Genomic DNA, 25,613 nt, shown 5'->3' on the forward strand with positions numbered 1-25,613 from the left:
GGAGGTCTATCCAGCATACACGTCTGAAAACTTTTTTATATGCCTGAAGGTTAGAGAAGCGCAAGCACACTGCCACTGTGTTGGCTGGTTGGAATGGTAATGAATCTCCGAATGCTCGGTGACAGCGACCGGGACTGCGTGTCCCACGTCATATTGTAGCTCTATAATTAACTTAACCATTAAATAAAAAAAAAAACATTTTTTAGCTAATTATTAGCCTTTGTTGCTTGGAAAGATTTTCGGAGCGTGCAGCGATGATAAGTTGAGTCTGCAGTGAGTGTGCGAGCAACTTTTAGTTATAGTGATGGATATTTTAGAAAACAATTTGAAATATTTTTTTGCTTAGCTTATAAACTTACAATGTACGAACGTCACAATAAAAAAAATAACCATAAATTCGGAGTTTTACTGTTAATAATGTTTTATAATTGTTTTACCAAATGATTGTAAAGAAAATCAGAAGAAAAGCATATTCAGATAGATCCAATTTGAGCTTCCTATGTTAGCAGCACTGTAAATCAGACAACTAGTAATAATCAAAGTGTCAAATGTTAGTTGGCAACAACACGTTTACGAAATGGAACGCTTAACAATTCTCTACAGAAATAACAATTATGTTCAAAATTGATTTTGCTCAATTGTATCGTCTTACTGAGGGAAAAATACGCAACGTAGTAAAAACATTTGAAGAAACTAAAACCTTGGAGATATGATAAGGCTTGTGCATCATCATGGCGCCTGTTTATCCAAAAATATTGCTCCTGTAAGTGAAAGTGCGGCCGAAGACACCCGGAATTGCCGATTCATCGCCGTTCGCAGATTTTGGACTTTTATTAGGACTCCCTTTGCCACATTTTGCATCTGGACTTGCATCTAAACTCGTATAAAGTTCAGATAAAACAAAATCTGAAGCCATGGAAGTTGATGCTGATTTTCAAAGAAAATCTTCTTTAGCATTTCCATGCATATTTCTATATATCTGGGTACGTTAATAAACAAAATTGCCGCATAAGGGGTGAAGAAAATCCACATATGTTTCACGAGATACCATTACACGTGAGCGCTATCAGCTTTATTCTTAGATTGTATTTGAAAAATCATATTTCTAAGCTATTTAACAAAAATAATACGCACGCCTAAACACTTACATCTGAGTTTTTGTACATATTACACGCCCCGTTCCACAAACGCTATAAAAGCTATAGGCTAAAAAATTGTTGTACATAGATATATTAGTTAATATTATTATTTGTAAAGAAAAAATGTAACAAAATATATTGTGTTTTATTGCGAACGTTTGAGAAGCTGCGCGTTCTTGACGTCATCGAGTCAAGAAATAAAGAAAGAGTAAGAAATACGCTCGATTAAAAACATTTCGGTATTTCGACAGTTAAGTCGTTTCAATAGCAAAAGTATCTTTCAACTTTAATTTAATTACTCGATTTGAAGTTAAAATAAGAAAAGCAATGTTTTTTAAATATGATAATTATTAGCCACTTTAATTTTGGCGATGAAATAATATTGCGTCTTAGCCGAGAGGCGCATGGCCGATAGACGCGACGTTTTGGCCAGAAGCGTCGCGTGCAAGTAGTGTTACTAGGAAGGCTTAACTCCGGACGGTGTGTTGTCATTTAGGGGGCTGCGATCGCAGCTGCCGCCTAGATGGAGGCCGCCGCCGAAGTGACGGAGCTGCTGAGGCAGTGGGAGGAGCAGCATTCACAAGCCAACTATGACCCCGTGCCGGTACTCACCAGGTCGACACTTTTTCTTCTAAGACTCTTTTTTAAACCTCGTCTGTCGCCCCTTTCCGTCCTCGATTTACCTCGTAATGTACCCGCGAGGCGCTGCGAAGCATTGCAACCTCAAGGACCACACCTGGCGTTTGACAGCCCTTTGACGTCTAACCTCACTTTTCAATTTGCTCGCCTCGCAAACAATGTGCTTTAGCGATATTTTTATTCCGAATTATAATTATAACTTTTCAGAAATAACGTCTCAATATGCTACCGAATTCAAGCACGTATTACTCATAAAAATAAATAAACACAATATATTGCGCAATTGTGAAGTTTTTCGTTTACTGAGTCACATACCATAAACTATAAAGTAGACTATTTCTTTTCGGAATTAGAGAATCAATTGCAATAAGTGTTGTCTTTTTTACAATTTCGAATGACCAAAATAAATAAGTTGTCAGATCGGTAATTTCACGCCAGAGTCCGAGAGCGACAATTACCTACTTTATTGACAAAATAAACAAACAGTTAAACTTCTTATTATTCTACAAAAATATAAATAGCTTCCGGAAGAATAATTTCTAACTTCTCCAATGCATCTCTTCAAAGGGTATCGCTGTACATGTACGGTAGTTGATCTTTTACTGTTTTGAGGTGCCCCAGATAGTTTTATATTTACATATATAACTGAAGAAATAATAAATAAAAAACATTATATTTATGCAATATTTTTTTTTAATTTGATTCAATGTATATGATTTCTATAGGAAATAATATAAATAAATTAAAGAGTACGACACAAATTATCATAACAATAAATATTTTGTATTATATAAAAAAATCCACTAAAGTCAAATAATTCATACAAAATATGTAAAATAAATTAACGAAATTTAATAATAGGAAAGTTCAAATAAGTTATTAAAACATATTAATACAAAAATGTAGTGAACTGATTTTTCCTATAATTTACTATAAATGCAACATAAAATAATAAGAAATAATTATGGTAAAATACAGAACAGTGTAATTAGGTTTTCCGAATGTGTTTTCTTAGTAAAAAAAATAAACCACAATACAATGTCAGTGAAGTTTCCATAAATAGATTGAAAATATTATGTAGGTATAAAACTTTATTTCACAGAAAAAATCTCTTTTAAATTAAAATAAATAAACATCGAAAATACACTTTATTTGTATGTAGATATAAAGTTAGAGGTGTGACATGATTATCATGCACAGAACATTGTTTACAAGCTGTGACACTTAGATGTAAATAAAACATGTTTTATCGAGGTTTTACTGTACTTACAAATGTGTATAAATCAACTCACTACTCAAAAGGTTAAAGAAATGCCCCACACATAAAAATCAGTGTAATACCTATAGAAGGATCACTCTAATAAACATAGCACATAAAGTATTATCATACGACTGCTTCTGCATTACAATGTCGATTTTATATGATCTGCTTTTATCTATAATATAATATGTAATGTAGTTTTTTCATATACTTATTGTTACGGCATCAAACTGTTATTTTTTTCGTTCCGGATCAATTTAAAATATATTTATTGGTTCGGTTCTGGAATAAATATCGGTTTTTGGTTCAGCTCCGAGTGATAATTTTTTAAGTGTTTTTATTTGTATTAAAAATTAATTTTCCAGCAATCAACTGATGACAAAGAAACTGCGACGATGAAACGTCGTAAACCCTTATTTTATCGTTTTATTTTAATTTTAATTTGTCCAGAAAAATGCATATCAATTAAATATTACGAATCTTAATGAAATAGAAATATTAATAAAGGCGAAATGGTGTCCTTGATTCTAAACCAGGAACTCTCGGGCTATCCCTCAAAGCAACACAAAAAAAAATCAGCCTCGAATCTATCCCGTAAATATTTTTTTACATATGTAATTTCAGTGAAAATATAATTTATATGGCGTCACAGTGAAAACATTTGGTAACGAGCATTCCCACTGCGAAGACGCTTGCACGATTTTATTGCTTCTGATGTGGATTCTAAAAATGCATGTTATTTAATGAAATACTATGAAGAAGCTAAAACTGTTGAACAATATTTTTTATTATTATTCCTTTTAATTCAAACGTTAACATATTTTACTTTGCACGAATTATACTTAAAACCGCCCGTTGTCATTGCAACAGGTGACATAAAAACAACCTGTAAATTTAGTATTAATAATTCATTTTATTTTAATCGCGGTCTTATCAGCACTTCATAGCAAGAAATATAAAAATGAATCCAAATTTACATTATTTTTAATTTTACCAGGTTCGCCGAGATCATCGAGGCTGAAACTGAAAATTTCATGAAGAAAGATCCAGACCCTTTTGACGAAAGACATCCGTCCAGAATGGATCCATCTTGTGCACTCGGAATGGCTCTCAAAGTGATGTTTAAAAAAGATAATTTTATGACTAAAGTATATATTTCTTTTTTTTACTATTTTGTACTAAATTTAATTTGTAGTTTAAAATTTATATTATTATTACAGCTAGTAAACGATTACGTACGCGATACGTACTATTCTAGACAATCCATCGTTAATCGCGATGTCAGAAAATTAAATATCGCTGCCTGTCGATTAACTTTAGATGTCATGCCCGGTTTGGAAATGTCGGTAGTGTTTCAGGTATAGATATTATCAAAGTGTATTTTTCGCAAGATCCATACATATAACGTTATAAATTATTTTTAAGGACAACGAAGGATTCATTCAACGTTTATTCTCTTGGGCTGAAAATTCAACTGAACCGCTTCAAACATACGCAACCGGCTTATTAGCCGCAGCTATGGAAGTGCAAGAAATTGCTGCTGGATTTAGGTAATGGTTATAATGCTACTTCATATCATAATGAAAGAATCGATAATCATATTGCTTGTTATATATAAAGGGAACAAAACGCTCGTCTAGTACCGCTCATGCTCCAGAGATTACACCGGCTCAGAAAAAAAAGCTTTCAAGACAATCATGTAAATTAGAGATTATTATATGTGCTAATACTTAATTTTAAATATTACAATTACATCCAATAGAACACGCCGGGAGGTCAATGCAATTCTTTAAATCAACCGAGGTATTTCGCCCGTTTCGCTCAAGGTCCAAATAATCAAAATCAAATTTCACCAAAAGATAAAGAATCACATAGTAAAAAGCGATGTATGTATTTTCTTATCTTATATATATATATTTATCCCAATTCGATGCAAGTTTTACTTGATTTGTTTTATTTTAATTTCAGTACACGCGGCTCTTGAAACCATCGATGACGATTTAGGAATCAGTCCGATAAAACAGTCCAATACTACACTTGATGGTTCCATTGTTCCCGTAACGGGTAAGATTATTAATTTACTTTATTTTTAAATATTTTTTATGTTTGTTAATTATTTTATTATTTTATAGGTCCAGGGTCCGAAGGTATGATGTCCCCTCCTACCCGAGGATTGCTTAAATTAATTCAAAAACCACCAGCAGCTCTTCCTGCCGACTCAGCGAGTAACAGTTCTTGGGCTGAAATGGAATCATACGTGATTGGTGTGTTAATGCTATTTATAAATAAGTATTCAACGTGAAAATCAAAATAAAAATCTCAGAACGGCTGAAATTTATACTCAGATGTTTGCAGATTGTGGACATATTAATATTTTTCTTTTTAATATCCATGCAAATTTATCTTACCAGCACTTATGACACTGATTTTCCGTAGAAATGTTTACATAATAAAGTAGTGGGCAAAAAACACATCACTTTGAAATCAAAATGTTTCATATGTTATATTTTTAATAAAATATAATCCACTTAATTCACGGTTCTGTCGATTTAGTAGATACCTTCCATTTCGGAATATAAGAAGCAACCTCAGATCATTTGGCTCTAAATTACACAAAGTTCACTCTATCTTTCACCACTTTAACAAACCATCTGATCTATATAAATTTATTTCATTCTTCCTCGATCTATACAACGGTCCAGCTTTTGCGTCAGTTGGCCCATTTTATCATGAAAGTTGATAATCAATTTGCTAGGTAACTACTCAAAAATAATATAGACATTCCTTAAATGAGTGATAAAAAGTTTCAAAAAATCCAACCAAGATTACATATATATAAATATATCTTCAAATCTTATGATTTTAAAAAGTGATGCGGTTTTTTTGCACATTAGTGTATACGTTATATACAATTTTAAAACCAAATTAATTTTTTTCGTTCTTATCTTATAACTGTTTTAACATTGTTTTAGGTAATATACAAATTCATCCACCGACTGACGCCACCAGACAAATGCTCATATTACGGTATCTAACCCCTATGGGTGAATATCAAGAAGTATAAAGCTTTCTTTATATATTTTATGCCTTATATTAAAACAAATCAATAAACCGTATATTCTTTTAGTTTTTAAGTCACGTATTTTCAGAAAACGCTTTAGAATTAATATTAGCCTATGTCAATCTCCGGGAATCCAGAGATTCTAGATTAGCTTTTGAAGCTCTCAAATATCTAGCCGCTCTACTCTGCCACAAGAAATTTTCGATAGAATTCATCAACATGAACGGGTTACAGGTATGCTTTTATAATAACACTTTTGTATTGCTGCTTTAGAAATGGTTTATAATAATTATAAATATTTTAGAGATTCCTAGAAGTACCTAGACCTAGTGTGGCAGCGACGGGCGTTTCAATATGCATGTATTACTTGGCATATTGTGAAGATGCTATGGAAAGAGTGTGCCTTCTACCACGTAAAGTTTTAGCCGATCTCGTCCGGTACGCCCTTTGGCTGTTAGAATGCTCTCATGACTCTGGCAGGTGTAACGCTACTATGTTCTTCGGTTTTGCACTTCAATTTAGAGTAATTTTGGATGAGTTTGATACTCAGGTATTTATTTGTTATGTTACTCTCGATATATATATACAAATATATTAAATAAATTCTCTTTACAGGATGGTCTTCGTAAGCTTTACAATTTAATATCCACCTTGCCGATCTTGTCTCTCGATTACCATGCCCGTATTTCCGACGACGAGAGCTGTGCGGCTCGTCAGATCGTGAGACATGTTTGCGTAACGCTAAGAAAGTATTTAGAAAGTCATTTGCATCACAAGGCAGATGCACTACGGAGGCAGGGTAATCCAGGCATCGTACATCCGGAGCATCCACCCTACAAAGCCTGTAAATCTTCTCCGGAGGAGATACAAAGTCAAATAGAATTTTTACAATCGGCTGTCTGTACAAGGTGGTCTCCTTGCGATCAGCTGCTGCGACTCGGCGGAGTGACACTGCTGCTGCAGATAGTCGGATTTTCGTACGACTGGAATTTCAGCGGACGGTAATTTTAATATATTTTTTTATTATGAAACTATAAAATCCTCAGGGTCCTAAAGTGCATCTAAGCATTATTTGGAACTGCCGGAATTATTATTTGATAATAATAGGCTCGTATTTTTCGAGTCAAAAATAAGCAGCCAGAATATATATTAAATGGTTAGAATTTAAACTAGACTGCTCAGAATTTATATTAAATGGTAAGAATTATTTTGACAGATGGTCAGAATCATTTTTTCAGTTGGGAATAGTGTTATTGTGTAGTGTTTTTATTCATTCAATTTAATAGATTTATTGAGTTATTTATAGGGTGTTCAATATTCTGGGCGAGTGAGATATTTTATAAGATATTTCTAAAATAAATAATTTATTGCCCATTTAATTTATAAATATTAAAATATTTTTTTTAATTCACATGATTGTTCTGTATTTTTATTCTGACCATATTATATTTTTATTCTAATCATTTGATATTTATTCGGACCCTGAATAATTCAATAATTATGACCAGGCTGTTAATAAAGTTCTGACCATTAAATTTGTGGCCAACAAACATTTAAAGTATACAAATTTTGCTCGTTAACAATCAATTTCAATTTGACAATACTATTCGACATGTTATTTTAGATCAAACTAATATGTATTTAAAATTTTAGGAGTGAAACTGTTAGATCGGCTCTAGATTTGATATCAATATGTTGCGTCGCACCACGAACCCAGCTCCTTTTATGCGAAAAAGTAGAAATGCCCGAAGAAGCCCTCACCGAAGGATACAACATTGTTCTTGGAGCAGCCGAAGGAGAAATCGTAGCTGATTCTGAAGTTCAAAAAGCTGCACTCAACGTCCTTGTCAATTGTATCTGCGCTCCTGTGCATCGAGTGAGTAAAAACTATACCTAAATAAACAATATTTTAGCTTCTTTCTTAAAAAAATGTTAAAATAATCAGGTGAGCGGTGCATCTGCGAGGTTTTCCTCAACGGGTACGACTAGAAAGAAAACCAATATGAAATCATACGAAGACATAAATCAAAAAGTTTGGGAGTGCATTAGGACAAATAATGGCATTATGGTAAAGAAACTTTCTTTATTCTGATTTATTACTGTCGATTATTGCTTAATGCAATGTTTTATATGATTTAGGTATTACTCGAATTAATGTTGGTTAAATCACCGATAACCGACGCTGATTGTCTAAGAGGTCTTGCATGTCGCGCCTTGGCTGGTTTAGCGAGATGTCAGACCGTACGACAAATCATATCCAAATTACCTCTATTCAACACTAGTCAAATTCAAAGTATTTTATTTTTATAATTGTTTTAATACGATAATGTCGAACTTATTAAATTTTATAATTAAATTTTAGGTCTCATGCGAGATCCGATCTTACAAGAAAAGAGACAAGAACATGTAATGTTCCAAAAATACGCCCTCGAACTCATGGAGAGGGTTTCGGGTAAAACGAAACCTTCCGGAGCCGAGTTTGAAATATCACTTGCTAATATTCATAGGGTATGTTATTAAATATGATGCTTACTTAAATTTTAATATAGTGGTTATTGAGAAATATTTAATTTTAGGCAAATGTTGTCGCCCAAACTCATATAACGTTCAACGGACGCCAATTGCTGCAGCTTATTCATCAACATTTAGTAACTAAAGGACTGACAAACGCCGCCGATGCCTTACAAAAAGAAGCCGATCTTCCTTCGATAACTGCAATGCCACCAATGCTAGCACCTCCGCCAGTTTACCAACAAACAACTCCAACGAGGGTATAATTTTTAATTACTCGACGCAAACGTGAAATCTTTCAGCCAAGATTGATATTTATAGATATTTTGTACAATTTATAAATATGATTATCATTTATTGGTTCATATTTTTTATGATACAAAGATCGCATACTTGTTATTATTTTATAGGACAAGCCTGTTGTATGATTATAATTTTACTAGTTGCTTACAATCAATTAATTTTGTTTTGATCAGTCGAGAATTGCATTACACGGTCGCAATGCATCACTGCCATCACAAAACGATGCTCAACCGACGACGCCTTCAAACGGATATGCAATCATTGAGGATTTTGCGTGTTTACAACAGCCCATCACTACTCCAATTAAAATTCGGTATGCTATTCGTTCATATTAATTAATTACGTAACGCTATCATCATCTTTTATGTAAATTTTCATTTGTTACAGTCGTTGTCAATCAACATCGTCGGCAAATATTGTAAGTGCCACTTTACCGTCGCCATTAATAGGAACCAATGCATCTGTCGAAAAAAGATCATTACAAAAAGCGCCTCATGCTTTACCGACACATTTAGCGCCAGTGCCTCCAATCACCAATCAAAGTCTCAATCCGCGTGTAAGCTTAGACTCAATAATAACAGAATTCTTAACGAATCAACATGCATTATGTAAAACTCCGATGGTTACGTGTCCACCGTTTAATTTGTTTGAGTGAGTATTATTTCATCCGTGTTAATATTGCTGGCTTCTGTGTTTATATAAATAATTATTGGTGCTTTTTAGACCACATAAATGTCCAGACGGCTTAGGATCTCGCTGTGATCCAGTCTCCAACGTCACAGTGAGAGTTGCGAGGAGACAAGCAGGTTTCGGAAGAGCCAGTTGTCATTTGGACGCTAGACTACTCCATTCTCATTTCTGCCCCGTGAAATCATTCCGACTAGGAGATGACGATGCGTATTTCACCTGCGGCATATTCCACGTATGTTATTTCATTGTTGATTTAGTTTTTACGTATACTTTATAACATTATACATATATGTATAATTTGTTAATAATGTTTTTTAAAAGACTAGCATATGTGCTGAAGTAAAGAAAAAAAAAATATGCCCGATATTGCTTTTGAAATTTAGAGTCAAATTTATTCTTTCTGATATAAGAATGAAAGTAATTTATTTTCACTTTCAGCCACTTCAACAGACTTTAATAACTAGCACAAATGGAGGAGATGTTAAACTGTTCAATATTTTCTCCGGACAGGAGGAAAGCGTTCATCATCTTCACGATACGTATATTCATCATATGCAGGTAAATAATTAAATATATATAAGATTTTTACTAAAGATTTCTGAACTAATTTTTTACATTTATATACTAGGCTAATAAAGAAGGTACATTACTACTTGCATCGTCGAGTACATGGAGAAGTCCTTTGTCTACCCTGTGGGGCATGAAACATTACGAAATGAAGTTAGTATCATATATCATTTGTGAATTTTAGCAAAAAAGTTTTTGATTTCTAACTATTTTTTTTTCAATTTAGAATATCACTAGAAGAAGAGGAATTTGTAGAGTTTAGTAAACTAGAAGATAAAATTATCGGAACTAGAACAGAAACGGCTACAGTATATGATATAACGACGGGTAAAAGTATAATCGCCTTAACACCAACCATAGGCAATAACTACACGAAAAATCGTGCAACATTCAGCCCTTCGGACGAATTAGTGCTTTCAGGTATTCAAACTACTATTTTATGTAGTATTAAATTCAACTGCATACTCATAATTTATTAATTTTAAGATGGAGTATTGTGGGATGTAAATTCCGGTAAAGAAATTCACAAATTTGATAAATTAAATCAGTCGTTAAGCGGAGTCTTCCATCCGAACGGACTAGAGGTGTTGTATATATACATTTTATTCAAATTATCAATCTATTTTTAAATCATAACCATTATTATCATATATTCACAGATTATATCCAATACAGAAATATGGGATCTTAGAACTTTTCATCTTCTCCGAACAGTGCCAATTTTGGATAAGTCAGAAGTAAGATTTATATATTTTGTGTGTATATAATGCATTGTCAACAAAATTTATTGCTATTTTTATTTTAGATTGTATTTTCAAATTTATGTGGTGTTATATACGCCGTATGTAAAGATCAAGAAATCGATGATGAAAAAGCGCAATTCGAGTCTAGTTTCAAAACTTTGGACGCATACGATTATTCTAGTATAGGTAAGTCTTATTATAATAAAAATAAATTTCTTATTCCTCCATGTCTATTAAACAATTCTTTCAGCCACTATTGATGTTAAACGTAATATTTGCTTTTTGGATGTGTCGCATGCTGGTAATCAGCTCGCTATAGTAGAAAATATGGGTGATATTGATAATGTACAAGAAAGCGTAGTCAGATTATACGACATTGGAAGAAGACGTGACGAAGAAGACGAAGTGGTTTGTTAAGAATTCATTCGCATGATGATTATTATCTTTAATTCAATTTATATATTCAATGTGTTTTTGTTTTAGGAGGAAGATGACGATGATGACTTGCCAACGGATAATGAAAATTCAGATACTGATAATGAAGGTAATTATTGCTAAGATCAATATTTAAAATTAATTGATTTGTATGTACTGCTTATGCCAGATAACTCAGGGCACTGTGTAACCTAACAATAATAACACTTTTTTTCACAGTTGACGCTGATTTAATCAGAAACGTCCTTAATGGTCTAGGTATCGAAGGTAACGAAGACAATTCGGATCTGGATAACGACGACGATGATGACAACGATAGCTTTGAAGATAACGATGATATGTACGACGACGTTGAATGGGTACCTCGTAACAGACACCCGGTGCCCGGTGGAAGGACCCGATCGCGCCGCAGGCAAAGAGAGGCCTCTCCTCCGACCGTCGAACACGAACGCGACGGATCTAGCCAAGACGACGAAGATGGTGACGCTGACAGTGATAGTGACGAAATCAGTGTTGTCGATGTAGTATAATAAATTACACCAATATGCCCAGACATGTGAGCCTAGTGAGTGCTTTTGTATGTATATTATGAAAATTTCCACTGTTATATTGAAAAGACTATACATATTTTGTTATTAAATGTATCATTGCTAATTTAGTTACAACACTCCCTCATATATTATTTAATTTAAAATATATCCACCATTATCCTGCGGTTTTATCATATAATACTTGAAAAGATCTCATTCATAGGAAACGATATTTTGTTACAAAATTATATGATTCATATATATGATCGTTAGTCGTAACTATTGTAAAGATAGTTATTCAGATTTTTATATAGATTTATTTCGGTAAGCTTTTTGTGAACAGGGCGTACCGTATTTCAAATGACTTTTTTCATATTGAAATTATGTCAATATTCTAGTATCAGTAAGTTCTGGTTGATTTTGGAGTGAAGCCAAAGAAGTTATTAATATATCCATTGATTTAAATTTTACATAAAAATTACGTATTGATCTGATTTTATATTGACGAGTATTGTAAATAAGAAGCTACAAATAAAATAACAAGGGGAAGCTGCCATTCAACCGGAAATTTTCTATTGTGTGATTGATTTTTTTTGTCGATTGTTAATTATTGTAAATGCAGGGTTTTATGTAAATACATTATATTATGTAAAATGGATTACAATTTCTTAGTTGTAACTATAAATTTTAAATAAACTTTAAAATGCCTTGCTTTCTTTGATTTTGCACACAAGTCACAGTACCAAGCGTATATAATAATTTTCTTCAATATTAGAGAACTGCCGAACATTTTTTTTACAAAACATTAATTTTCGTTTTTGTGCTAATATTAATTATGTACATTTTTATGAAGCAATTTAAGACATACGTCTAACATTATGCTTTATGTATTTTTCTAACCTGTGTTATATGAAAAATAAAGTAACATGTGATAACGCTGTGTGAGAAATATAAGAAAAAGCTACCAATAATATAAGGTTTTCTTTCAAATTATCACAACTATTTTAAATCCATAATGTAATACCAAATAATTAAATGTAGATGAGATCGAAACAGATAAATAAAAAATATTTTGCATTTTGTGAGAACATATTTTCACATCATGCAAGCCATCAAACATAATTTCGATTAATGCAATATGAAGTTATAGGAATATCAGTTCAAGAAAAATATATGACTATCATTGAACAGGTTTCAAGGGAAAGTTGTTTTGAACTTACCTATCTGTTAACCAATGCTTAAACACTGGAAGATAGCAAAGTGATTTTGGTACAAAAACGTATGTGAAAGACTGCTTCTTTAGCGCCTCATGCCAATACTATAGGTCTCACCACTGGCTTCTAAAAAGAGCATTTACAATATAGCTAGATATTGCCATCACAAATGTTATTGACAAAACATTTGAAGTTACCTTAAATTCTTACCAACGAAAGACGTGCTGCTCCATCATGATAGCGTCTCAGCACACACTATTGGTAGAAATGATGGCTCAAATTCGTCGGTGCGGCTTTGAATTTATATTTTATCCCCCCATTCAATGGAAATCAAATAGGAAGGCAACTGACTGGCCGCTACATACTTCATAACTGCTATCTCTTATCCGTCTTAAATTATTCAGTGATACTAGAGACTATTAATAGTTTCGCAATGACTTGGTCTACCGCGGTTGTCACTAGCGACAGCTCAGGTAGGAAGTCGGGCCTAGTCACAGTCCGCGCAGTGTACTAAAGAGAAAACCTGACTAAGTCGTAGTATTTTTTTCTCGCAAAAATGCAAAACATCGTTTTGGCTTACAACCACTGCAATTACGAAGGCAAATAAGGGGTTTGTCCGCTCAATTCACAGATGCATTCAAAGCAGGTAGTACGAAAAGAGATAGATATCTAAGTGTGATGTTTAGTTAGCTCAATGTGGCCATTATCGCCAACCAACCTCCGTTCCGCAAGTTGTTGATCATCAGCGCCCCGTTGGCCCTAAGCCCACCCCCGTCAGCCTAGTCATTACACGCCCTCCTGATCTAAAGATCATAGAGGACGTAGTCCTTGAGCCTCTCTGGTCGTCTAGTGGCTCGTCGGGGTCTCTCAGGGGGTCGCTCAGGAGGCCGATCGTCTTCTCTCAACGGCTGCCCGTTGTTCATCAAGCCTGGAGCCAAGCTGCAGGTCCTCGAAGGGTCCATCGCCTGACTGTACAATTCAGGTTTGGCGTCGAGCTGCTCACTCTGATCACCTCTGCTCGATCTAGGGAGCGCCCTCAGATCTAGAACGTGCCTGTTCATCCCGTCTACTGCAACCGTGTTCGGCGAAATGATCGCTGTGACTCGCCCCGTGCGCCATTCGCTCGTACAGCTGGCTGGACTCGGCTTCACTAATACCCGGTCTCCAGGATGGAATCTCGACGCTCGGCTCGCTTCCTCTCTGTGTGCTGGGCTCTTCAGAGGATGTCGCCAGTCGTAAGTATGCGCCGCCGCCGCCGGAGACCCAGTCTCTGCGTTTTTTGCCACTAGGTTGTACCAGAACACGGCCATTAGTGGGGAGATCTCACTCCTTGCCGCCGTTCTTTTGATAGTCCGGTGGTTCCTCTCCACGATGCCGTTTCCACTTGGCCGATACGCGGCCCGGTATCTTCTTCCCACCTTCCAGCGCTCGCACAACTCTTTCAACTGTCGCGAGCGAAAAGCGGTGCCGTTGTCCATCAGCAGCTCTTCTGGCGGGCCGCGCTCTCTGAAGATCTCTTCGAGGTTTTTACTGATCTCGCGGCCATCTTCAGTCGAAATCTCTCGCCATACTGCGAAGCGACCAGGCCCACAATCGACTATCGTGAGATAGAGTTTTCCTCTGTAGTGCGTGACGTCTGCGGCTAATCTTCGCCAAACTTCTTCTACGCTGATGCTGCCGACTTCATGGGTGACCGGGGCCGGATCAATCGAGGTGCACCTGATGCACTCCTCCACATCTCTTCGCTCGGTATCTGGATTGAACATTTTCGCCAGGTGTAAAGTGCGGTCCACTCCAAAATGGCTCGTATCGTGCAGTTCGGCCAGCGTGACCCCGCAGGCTTCAGCGGGCTCTTCCGTCGTCCTCTTTAGCCAGTGCTTCTCGACCCTCGTCAGCACGTCCGCCCTGTTCTTGCTTGACTCAACGAACGCGATGGAAGCAGTCACCCCGTACTCGTTCATCACCTCCCGCAGAAGCGATAAGCGCCTTCTCACTAGTAGTTCGGTCATCCCAGACACTTTCACTCTACAATTTCCCTGTAGGGCCGAGCTCACCCAGCTGACGACGGTGGCAGAGTCACACATGATCTGAATTTTTGCAGATCCCATTTCAAAGCCAAATTTACCCCTTTTACGACAGCATCGAGCTCCGCGAGGTTGATGTGTCCCGCATCGTCCATCTTCCTCAGCCATGAGGCATCTTCCACTGTTTGGCCGGCTATCTCCACGAGCACCCCCAGCGCGAGAGTACTCGCATCGCACCAGACCCTGCCCTCGTTCGTGCCCGGCACCGTCCACTGACCCTTGACGGGATCTTCTCTCGTCACCCTTTCTAAGATCTTTACAACAATCTCCTGGGCCCTTCGACCGATCCGATCTTCCCAGGTGCGACCCAGCGCCTCTCTCTTTACGAAGCTGCAGGCCACGCGCAACCAGCCGGCAACCGGGTAGTGTCCCACGAGCTTTCCGCAAACCGAGAACAGCTGCCTTCTTGTTTGTTCTTGACCATCCAGCTGCGGCAGTTCGCTTCCTCGGCGGAAAATCAGCTGACCGGTACTAATTCTCTGCAGACGCAGACCCAACGCCTTCCCGCCCTCCAGATCAGCAGGCGGCGTCGCCTCGAGGCCGAATTTTCACAGGTGGGCCATAACCTCTTCCGCTGACGCGATACTCTCGTCGACCAGGATATCGTCCATGTACGAGTCCGTCGCCGCCCTCACCTTATCACTTTGGCCTAACACGTAGTCCAAAATTCGACACATGATCTTCGGCGCTGAACTAAGTCCAAATCCTAGCCTGGTCAAGTAGTACGACTCTCCAGCGTACACCACTCTCTGAAATGGCCACAGCTCCCTCTCTATATGAATCTGGAGGTAGGCGTCTTTTAGGTCGACCAGCTTCGTCGGGTTGGACACCTTTCTCCATCTCCTGATGGCTTCGTCGCAAGCTGTAGCCTCGTATCCCGGTCCGCACATGACGTGGTCGTTTAGCTCTCTGAAGTCAAGCACGGGCCTCACCTTAGATTTGTTCGGTTGAACGACTGCCATCAATGGCAGAACACCGCCCCAGCCAGGAGTAGCCTTGACTAGCCATCCCTTGTCCAGCCACTTGCTGATTTCTTCGTGGAATCCCTCCTTCGCGGCCGGACGGTTTACACTGTCGTAATGTGTTTTTCTATTTCTTAGAGTCGGCACTCCAGCCTTCCACCTCCACCGCGCCGTCCACTTCTTCCCATCGAAAACCGCAGCGAAATCGTCATCCTCGACCACCGCGCTCGCGATCTCCTCACTGGCCTCGGCTCCGGCTACTACACATCCACTCGGTAGGCCAGCTTCTACCTCCGCGGCTCTCTCGCCCCCCCCCCTTACGAGCCGCACGCCCTCTCTGGTCACTTCGACGCCCCCGAGGGCGGATATAGCGTCCATCCCGAGGACCAGGTCCACGGCCGCGAACACCTCTTCCAGCGCGATACAGTCGAGCCGCACAGTTTTTCCGAACGCGTGCACTTGGACACTCACCGTCCCCGCGCATTTTACTCGTGAGCCGTCCACTGCTGTAACCGTCGCGTTACACCTTTTTCAGGTGGGCACAGCCTCACCCGCACCACGCTTCTCGAGCAGCCCGTGTCGACGAGCGCCCGCGCGCGCTGACCTCCAACGAGAGCGTCAACGATCGGCAGCGCCTTTAGACCTTGTTGCGAGAGGCCGCCGGCGCACCAGCCTCTCTCCTCGCGTTTCCCTGGCACTGCTTTGCCAGGTGCCCCTTTTCACCGCATCTCCAACATTCAAGTAGACTCGCTGACGGCGCCTTGCAGTGTCGCGCCATATGCGGCCCGCCGCACCGGAAGCACGCCATCTTGGTGCCTCTTTCACCACGTGGTCCCGTTGATGCTACTGCAGCAATTTCCTCCCTCGCCGCCGCTACCGCTACCGTCTCGTGGATATCACATTCAAACAGCATCGTCGCCTTCGCGACTAGCTGCGACAGGTCTGACGATGTCTCCAGGCGCATCTGTTTTGACTCACCTATCGGCAGCCCCAGCACGAACAAATGGCGGAGCAGGTGATCCTGTAGTCCGCCCGCTAACACGCCCAGCCGCCTCAGGTCCATGAGAAAGACTTCCGGTCTTTCTCCGCTCCGGCACATTCTCGTCATGAGCTCTTCGAACGCACGGATCGGTGTAAGCCCGTGCGTCCCCCTCAGCGCCGCTTTTATACGTTTTACATCGCTCTTCTCTTCAGCGCTCAGCTCGGCATATCGACGCATTGCGATCCCCGACAAAAACATCGCAAGCGTCGACGCTCGATCCGCCTCCTCGATCTTCTTAATATCACAGAGGATCTCAAACCTCTGTAACCAGTCTTCGACGCAGCCCTTGCCGTCGAATCTCTCGAGGACGTCCACCAACCTGACGTCCACAATTGCGCCGAAATAGCTTGTGATGTTTAGTTAGCTCAATGTGGCCATTATCGCCAACCAACCTCCGTTCCGCAAGTTGTTGATCATCAGCGCCCCGTTGTCATGCCGCCCCCGTTAGCCCTAAGCCCACCCCCGTCAGCCTAGTCATTACAGTAAGTAATGCACTACTTTCGATTTTTAAAACCCGTTTACTTTACATAAGGATAATATGTGTAGAACATAATCTACAGTCTACACCACATCTCGTTCGTATTTAAATAAATTGTTTTTGTGACGGTTAATGGTTGGTATCAAGTAAGCTAGTAATATTTATTTAATTCAACTCAAATGTTAGTGAAGCATTTTCGAAAGTGGCAACACCTACATAGCCATTGATGTTGACGTTTACCGGCAGATATCTCACTTTAGATAATTTCTATTTACAATGATTAATGATTGACAACAAAGTAAATAACGTTTAAATAATAATATTTAAAAGATATTTATTATTCTAATATGATTATTTTCATTTTGTTTTAGATTATAGAAAAAAAATGAAGTGATAACCTCACCGTTTTAATATAACTAAGAATTGAATTTAAAACGACTTTAAAATGATTAAAATGTTGATTTTTGCTATAACAATATATTTCATAATATCGTTTTCCATATTTAAAAAAATTCACAGTACTAGTCAGATCGTCATAGATGAATTATTCCACATACCTCAAGGGTTACAATACTGCGCCCTAAATTTCACACATTGGGATCCGAAAATCACTACCTTACCAGGACTGTATCTAATATCGACGCTCTTCGTCTCACCCTTCTTCGGATGCTCAACCTACTACCTGAGATTGACAAACTTGGCCGCTTCGTCCTTGAATATATATTTAATAGCAACATTATTGAAAAATACTCAATGCTATACAATTAAAATTATAATGCAAGCTGTAAATCTTGCTATTTTACCGCCGTTGTATTTCTTTTCTCACGTGTATTACACAGACACATTATCGTTAACGTTTGTATTGCTGCTTATTAATATTTATCATTCGAAGAATAATTTAGCTTTATTATTATGCGGTTTCTTTTCGATTTTAATGAGACAAACTAATGTTATATGGGTCGCTTTACTACTAGGCAATAAATTAATTGATTTATTTGTGTATTCTCATAAGTCGGCAAATAGTAAACAGAAACATAAGAAAAAGTATAATAAACAATATAATTTCTTAGATTTATTATCGGCTGCAAAATTTCATTTTAAAACATATTTCATAAATTTATTTTATTACATAACTTTCAAAGATTGGTGTCGAATTATGTCTCTCCTAACTATAATGATAGGATTTTTATTATTTGTGTTCATAAATGGTTCAATAGTAGTCGGTGATAAAACTGCTCATTCAGCTTCTATCCATTTACCTCAAATATTATATTTTACACTATTCTATACAGTATTTTCCATACCGTATGTAATTCGAAACTTGAAGAGTGTTTTTCTATCAATCTTACATAACAAAGTGTCAATTTATATTTTATTGTGTATATGCGTTGTTATTGTTCATTACAACACATTGATTCATCCATACTTATTAGCGGATAATAGACATTATACTTTTTACATTTGGAATAAATTTTATGGTAGGTTTTGGTTCGCTAAATATATTATTATACCTTTATATATTTTCGCAGGAGTTTCTTTATATAAAAATATTGATCGTAATTCGAGCAGCGGTTTTATTATATCGTTTTGTGTTTGCTTATTTGTATCAGTCGCTTTACAAAGAATGATTGAAGTGAGATATTTTTTGATACCTTATATTTTATTGAAGATCAAGTTTAATGAAGCATCTTGGCTTACATTAATAATTGATTTTATGATAAACTTACTTATAAATAATGTAACATTGAATCTATTCTTCGAAAAAGAGATTATGTGGGAAGATTTTGATGATGTACAAAGATTAATATGGTGATTTTTTAAAGTACAATTATGTTTTTATATATAAATAAATATATCAAAAATATACGAGTTGTATTTTTATCCCTTATTTTTATGAATCTTTAAAGTTATAGTAAAATAATTTAATATGCATAAAATAATGACTATGTTTGAGCAGTTACGTAAATTTGTTTTTGTCAGTTCGATGGGTGTGCGCGTCCTTGGGTGACCTATATGACCTTCAGTGAGACCTTGCAGCCGCGCAAACTGAAAGCTGGGGGTTTGGAGTTTTAGGGGGTTGGGTTTCGAGGACGTATTCAGGACGATGGAGTTGAAGATAATTTTATAATCCATTAAATTTCACGAGAAATATTATTCAAGCGCTATCTCTGCGAAAAATAATTTATTTAACTCAAAGATAAGATTCGAAAATCGGTGACGAAACCGTGTGATTATTTTTAAAACAGTCGAAATCATCACGTAGGCCATTTCAGAGCATTTGCAAAATTACACACACAATTTCAGCTTAATTTACTGCAGTAAAATATGCACGAATAGTTTCGGAAGTATTATATATAACAGTTTTCTTAATTAATTAATTAATTGGGAGTCAATCAATTATTGTTATAAAGTAGCTCTAAATACATCTCACTTAATAAATCGACGAGGTTTATTTGGCCGCGCAGCGCGAAATTTACAAGCACAATCCGTAATCCCTTTTGTAGAAAAGTCTTTGAAATTTTCTCTGAATTCTAAAAAATGGAGTCATATTCGATACATAAATTATTGTATGTATGTACATATATTTAAATGCTTACCTTGTTTTTAGTTCCATTTTAGACATACTTCGGATGCGACGAATGTGTAGCGAAGGGCTTTTGTAGTAAAGGTGTGAAGACAATATAAGTCAGGAAAATTAGAAAAAGTGCCATATGTAACAGACTGAAGATATTTATTAACATATGGTTGTGTATTTTAGAACTCTGTATTTTTTTATACACTACATATAATATCTGAAGGCCATGTATGGCCTGCATTCCTTGGAAAGTATTGTCATATTGAAGACATGCACTAGGTTACAGAGTTTTAGGACGGTCTGATTTTATTTAGTAATTGTATGGGGGGGGGGGGAAGTAGGCAAAGTTAAGGATCGCCCCAGGCTGCACATTGCATTATTGTATACATTGTACAGTAAATGTAAAAATATAATGCACCGCAAGATAACTCACAGATGACTCATTGTTTCTAACGACATGTACGTATAATCCATCAGATAATAAAATGGTTTATATTATAGGGCTTAGCATGTAATATAATTTAAGATTTGGTAAGATTTCGACAACACATTTTAGTTGTTTTTTTAATGGTTAACAATCAGTTTTCGGAAAACAAGGAAAAAACTGTACAAGTATAAGATGCTGATAGATAGTTAATGTTGTTTTTTCAAAGAAAATCTTTTTCTCTGATGAGTCACATTTTCACCTCTCTGGGTATGTTAATAAGTAAAATTGCCGCATATGGGGCGAGGAAAATTCTCATGTGATTCATGAGAACATGACATGCCCAAAAAGTGACTATATGGTGCGCGTTGTGGTCAGGCGGCGTCATTGGGCATTACTTTTTTGAAAACGATGAAAGTCGGACTTTAACAGTCAACTGTGAACGTTATAGGCGCATAATAACTGATTATTTTTTGCACAAAATCGAAGATATTGACGTGGAAGACACATGGTTCCAACAAGACGATGCAGCTTAGCACACATCAGGTACAATGTTGGTTGTTTTGCGTGAAAAGTTCCCAGGTCGCATTATTTCAAGTCAAGTTCATGCTAACGCCGTTGGACTTTTTTGGTATTACACTAAGAGTCGTGTCTACTGTGATAAATTCAAAACGTTGGAGCACCTAAAAACCAACATCCGCCAAGTTATAATCGAGATACCGCCCGAAATGTACGGAAAAGTCATCAAAAATTATATTAAATGAATCGGCCGCTGTAAATGTCCAGAGGCGGCCATTTAATTAATATTATTTATCATATTTAATGAAATACATCAAATGTTCGATTAATAATAAAAAATCCGAAGGTATTCTTATATTTGTATGTTTTTTTTTAAAATTCGGAAACTGTTTGATCGTCCTTCATAAATTCTTTGATATTAGATAACCATTAATATACTATTTATTGAAATATTTTTTCCTGAATATCCTAAAATATTTTTTCGTCGTCTTCTACTTTTTGTATATTCTTAAAGTAAAAATCATTGACAAAAAATAATATTAATATATTTCACTATTCACTAGCGTTTTGGTCACGTCGCGATCGTTTACGCAATTTGGAAAATCACTTTCATGTGGCAGAACACCAAAACTATTTTCGCGTGTAACAAAAGCTGACAGCCGAGCTTAAACTGCATCTTCAGAATATTTTTGGAGAACGAATCATAAGATTTGGTAAGCAAGATGAGACGAATGACGTCAAAAGATCTCGTGCTAGTCGAAAAAGTAAACCGAGAGCAGAATCTTAAAATTAGAAAATATACACTTTTACACCCATTTAACGATGTTTTATGTTTACGCTACGCGGCTCGATATGTAAGTTGAATAAAATTTTTTGAGTGTTAATTCAGTCTCGTAATTCGAACGTAATGTGCGATAATAAAATAACCATTGGCGCAAAAGACCTGCATAAATATGCAGGTTTTTCGCGCAAATGTTTGCTCGAAATATCAAGTGTTGGCATAGATAAGATATGGTAAAATCGATATAATAAACTTTATTTTCAGGTGTGAAACAATTGAGTACGCAGTATTTTCAGGGTCGTCTTATCCATAATGTATAATTTAATATTCTACAAAAATAAAATAGTACTTACAACTTGCCATGGCAATCTATATGAAATATATGCAACCAATGTTTCTTCTTATTTTCTCCTGAGAGGCGAGTTGGCTTAGTTTGTATTTTAGATTTGTCCTAATGAAAGTTTTAAAACTATAATTATTTATAGAACTTTCAGTAGGTTAGGTTTTGGTTTGAACAGCAAATGGACGATTCACAGCTGTAAAATTGAGCTACATAGACATTTTAGAGCAGAATATTAGCGCCTATCAGTTAAATTATATTTTCGCTAGTAGAAATATATATCTACTGGTGAAAATGTATTTGAACTTTACTAGTAAAAATATAGCTTTACCAAAAAATACACATTTACTGTAACATTTATACATCGGATGTAAATAAATAATGATAAGTATGTAAATATATGTATAACTACATATAGAAAAGTTGAAATAATATAATTGTACTAGCACCTGCCAGATAATTTATATTTTCACCGGTTAAAATATATATCTACTGGTGAAAATGTATTCCGATATGATTTTACTGAAATGAGATATTTTTAAAAATATTTTCGGGATAGATTCGAGACTGTTTTTTTGTGGATATTAGGAATAACTTAATAAATCGTTGAATATTTCCTCTCATGTTTAATATTTTTTAAACGTTCAAAAAGCAATAAAGTCAACAATAATTTGTAAGCAAATTTTAACACACACGGAGCGCGTCAAAAAACTGAAATTTGACCCTTTGAATAATAATGTTTATTATGAAAGTACTACCTAAAAAATGGGTGCTTTTGAAGGTAATGTTTCGTTCCTTATATTTATAAAAAGGGCTGAGGAAACTTATACTTTTTTATACATATATTCATACATATATTATGGAGAACGGGCCCCGAGAATTTGTACCTTCTCCCCCCCCCCCTCCCTTCCCCTCTCGGCAGGCCTGACAACAGGTTTGACATATTCAGTGCACAAATTAAGATAATTTAAGCCTTAAACGTATAAATATTAGACCTGTTCTGCTTTAGTGAATTGAAAAACAATAATTATGCTTGGTTCTTGAACATTCAAAAATGTCTCTTATATATTCATCCAGCTTTGATTTCCTCAATACAAGCACAAAGTTGTGCACTAATATATAAGCATTATCCAGTTTTCCTCATACACTCTTTTCAACTACTCTTTATCACTGAATTATCTAATATATATTAAAATATATTGAAGTTTTATTTATGCAATACTACTAAAATACTTCTGATCAAATTGGAGTGTTCATTTGTTTATGGTCGCGCTATGGCCAAGTTTACCATCCGGCGGAAACGTTAAACGGCGCTGTTTTCGAAAAAGCACGGCGATCGTCCAGAATACACCACTGGTGGGCGGAGGCTCGTCCGTAGGGCTCCGCCAATGGAAGACGAGCGAACTTTACGCATGTCAGAATGAGTACCGAACGATCATATACTGGCGGTCGTGACCAAAGTCACGGAGTACCAATGGCATAGATGACGTCACTACTCCCTACCCCCGATGTTACCAAATGGCTCTCGCGAGCGTTTCTTTCAGTCTTTGGCTACCCTTCGGACGAGCAGCAGAATAGGTAAAGCACCCAGCATTCCCACTGAAACTTTTCAACTTTCAAAATTAATTGAATAAATTTAATCACCAATACGGCCCTGGTAATGCAAAAGTCGATCGCTGCTTATCTCGAATTATCTGCACTTTTTCGATTTGGTGCATTTTCAAACTTCAGTACTGCTCGATATTTTATCATTGACGATCGTTTTTTTTAATTATAATATATCTACTTATATACGGTAATAGTGAATCATAATACTTAAATAAGTGGCCATAATTATATTCGTTTCGAATAAAAAAAATTGTCGATTTTATTCTATTATCAAATTTAATCTTAAAATTCAAATTTCGGACCAGTAATTGATATTTGAATTCATCGATCGCGTTTTAATTCATTAAAATATTTTTTGAAATCGTTTCATCCAATTGTTAATGTTAAAGTGACAGAAAACTGCTTCGCGGGCAACAGCTGACTATCAGCTGTTGCCTGCGAAGGCAACAGTTGATAGTAAGAATGCATTGCGTTTATTTTGATTTTTTTCTCTGAAATAATTTTAATGCATTTCATTGATCGTATTTAAATCATATTCGAAATACTTACTAAACGGCTGTTGAATTTAACGTAAAAAAAAATTTACTCAGCTGTTTAATTTAACGTAACATAAGAACAGCCATGAAAAAAAATATAATATATTATTTGAATATCTATACCAATAAAGGTCTTTAATATACAATACATCCTTCACTCTTTGGTAATGAATTGCAGCCAGTAATTTATTTTACTTAATTAATCTACTAGATAAGTTTTATGATAGATTTAAAAATATAAATTATCGGAAAAGTCAACAATTAACACTTCCAAGATAAACTAACATTGACCACGAGAGGAAAATGTGAGTCAAAATCGCCGATACGTGCATATTGGCACGTATGCTTCTAAGCACCTGAATTTTATATATAAAATAGATGGCAAATAGTCTGTGACAATTGTTATTATATTGATAAAATGACGTTTGTGCAATTCTAAGTAAAATAGACGGAAAAGGCTAAACCGGCTTTTGCCTGTTAGCAACAGTTTGTTTACAAAGTAAGGCCCTATTTTAACGTTCAATTCGTTTAATGGTTTTATCAAGAAGCGACAAAGCATTTTACGACGAAAAAGTATACTTTGTATATTTATGTACATTATATAACACTAGAGCGTATTATATCTAAAGCAATGATAATATATTAATATATTAATTGGTTCGTTTGTTTTTTTTTCAGTATTGAGCACTCCTTAAAAATGGCGCTAAGGTGTGCAGTGGTCGGAAATCGCGTGTTTCAAAACCTCTTCAGTTATAATTCCATCTTCAAGCGCAGCGTAGTGGTGAACAATGTGTGGAAAATCGACACACCTTACACCATCAAGGTACTTAAAAATATATCACATACAATAAAATCAATCATCTGTCATAAAGTCAATGAAATTTCAAGTACAATTGCGATTTTCAAGTCATAATTTTATTATTAGCTCACTCAATCAACGTAATTTCAAAAATCATTTAATTCCTATTTTTACTGGTTTAGTGGTTAATACCAATAAAAAACATTTGACGTCAGTTGCTATATTTATTTTGTGGTTCTTGCTTAAACGTTTTCCCTTTATGTCTAAACCTGGATTTAATCGATTTCAGTTTGCTACAGTAGCGTAACTAGAAAATTTTGGGTCTTAATAAATATCACCCGCCCTTCCCATGTTATATTAATTTTACCAATA

At 36.3% G+C, this 25,613-nt stretch overlaps 2 protein-coding genes and 1 long non-coding RNA gene across 4 annotated transcripts; 2 read left to right on the forward strand and 1 right to left on the reverse strand.

The window, feature by feature from the left end:
• The first annotated feature begins 1,558 nt into the window (after nt 1–1,558).
• Nucleotides 1,559–12,587, forward strand: mahj (LisH and WD40 domain-containing protein mahjong). 2 transcript variants are annotated; one of them, XM_088181595.1, is made up of 29 exons: nt 1,559–1,754; nt 4,037–4,187; nt 4,260–4,397; nt 4,465–4,589; nt 4,660–4,738; nt 4,802–4,925; nt 5,008–5,103; nt 5,172–5,303; nt 6,012–6,097; nt 6,167–6,334; nt 6,405–6,650; nt 6,716–7,101; nt 7,754–7,976; nt 8,046–8,168; nt 8,240–8,393; nt 8,463–8,608; nt 8,677–8,871; nt 9,088–9,227; nt 9,302–9,565; nt 9,638–9,836; nt 10,043–10,162; nt 10,233–10,324; nt 10,398–10,591; nt 10,658–10,755; nt 10,831–10,908; nt 10,977–11,100; nt 11,165–11,322; nt 11,398–11,458; nt 11,569–12,587. In XM_088181595.1, the coding sequence occupies exons 1-29, from the start codon at nt 1,663–1,665 to the stop codon at nt 11,877–11,879; spliced, it is 4,503 nt and encodes a 1,500-aa protein (XP_088037721.1). In that variant the 5' UTR covers nt 1,559–1,662; the 3' UTR covers nt 11,880–12,587. The 2 variants fall into 2 exon arrangements, with proteins under 2 accessions (XP_088037721.1, XP_088037722.1); XM_088181596.1 differs by having other exon boundaries at nt 11,608–12,587.
• On the reverse strand, nt 12,504–13,845 carry LOC148237935 (uncharacterized). The gene is made up of 2 exons (XR_015808907.1): nt 13,304–13,845; nt 12,504–13,219 (listed from the first exon to the last, which is right to left on the reverse strand). It is a non-coding gene; the product is annotated as an uncharacterized LOC148237935 (long non-coding RNA).
• A 4,010-nt stretch (nt 13,846–17,855) lies between these two features.
• Nucleotides 17,856–19,523, forward strand: Alg10 (alpha-1,2-glucosyltransferase Alg10). Its single transcript, XM_088205683.1, has 2 exons — nt 17,856–17,957; nt 18,031–19,523. Exon 2 carries the CDS (start codon nt 18,105–18,107, stop codon nt 19,470–19,472), a length of 1,368 nt encoding a protein of 455 aa, XP_088061809.1. The 5' UTR covers nt 17,856–17,957; nt 18,031–18,104; the 3' UTR covers nt 19,473–19,523.
• The last annotated feature ends 6,090 nt before the right edge of the window (nt 19,524–25,613 follow it).

The sequence above is a fragment of the Plectrocnemia conspersa genome, unplaced genomic scaffold, assembly GCF_051122295.1.
Source record: "Plectrocnemia conspersa isolate PC_06_02 unplaced genomic scaffold, ASM5112229v1 ptg000002l, whole genome shotgun sequence".
NCBI classification, from domain to species: domain Eukaryota; kingdom Metazoa; phylum Arthropoda; class Insecta; order Trichoptera; family Polycentropodidae; genus Plectrocnemia; species Plectrocnemia conspersa.

Coding starts and splice junctions, on each gene's coding strand:
- mahj (XM_088181595.1), top strand. CDS start 1,663: ATGGAGGCCGCCGCCGAAGTGACGGAGCTGCTGAGGCAGTGGGAGGAG. Junction 1,755..4,036: donor CCCGTGCCGGTACTCACCAG/GTCGACACTTTT, acceptor TAATTTTACCAG/GTTCGCCGAGATCATCGAGG. Junction 6,098..6,166: donor CTATGGGTGAATATCAAGAA/GTATAAAGCTTT, acceptor ATATTCTTTTAG/TTTTTAAGTCACGTATTTTC.
- Alg10 (XM_088205683.1), top strand. CDS start 18,105: ATGATTAAAATGTTGATTTTTGCTATAACAATATATTTCATAATATCG.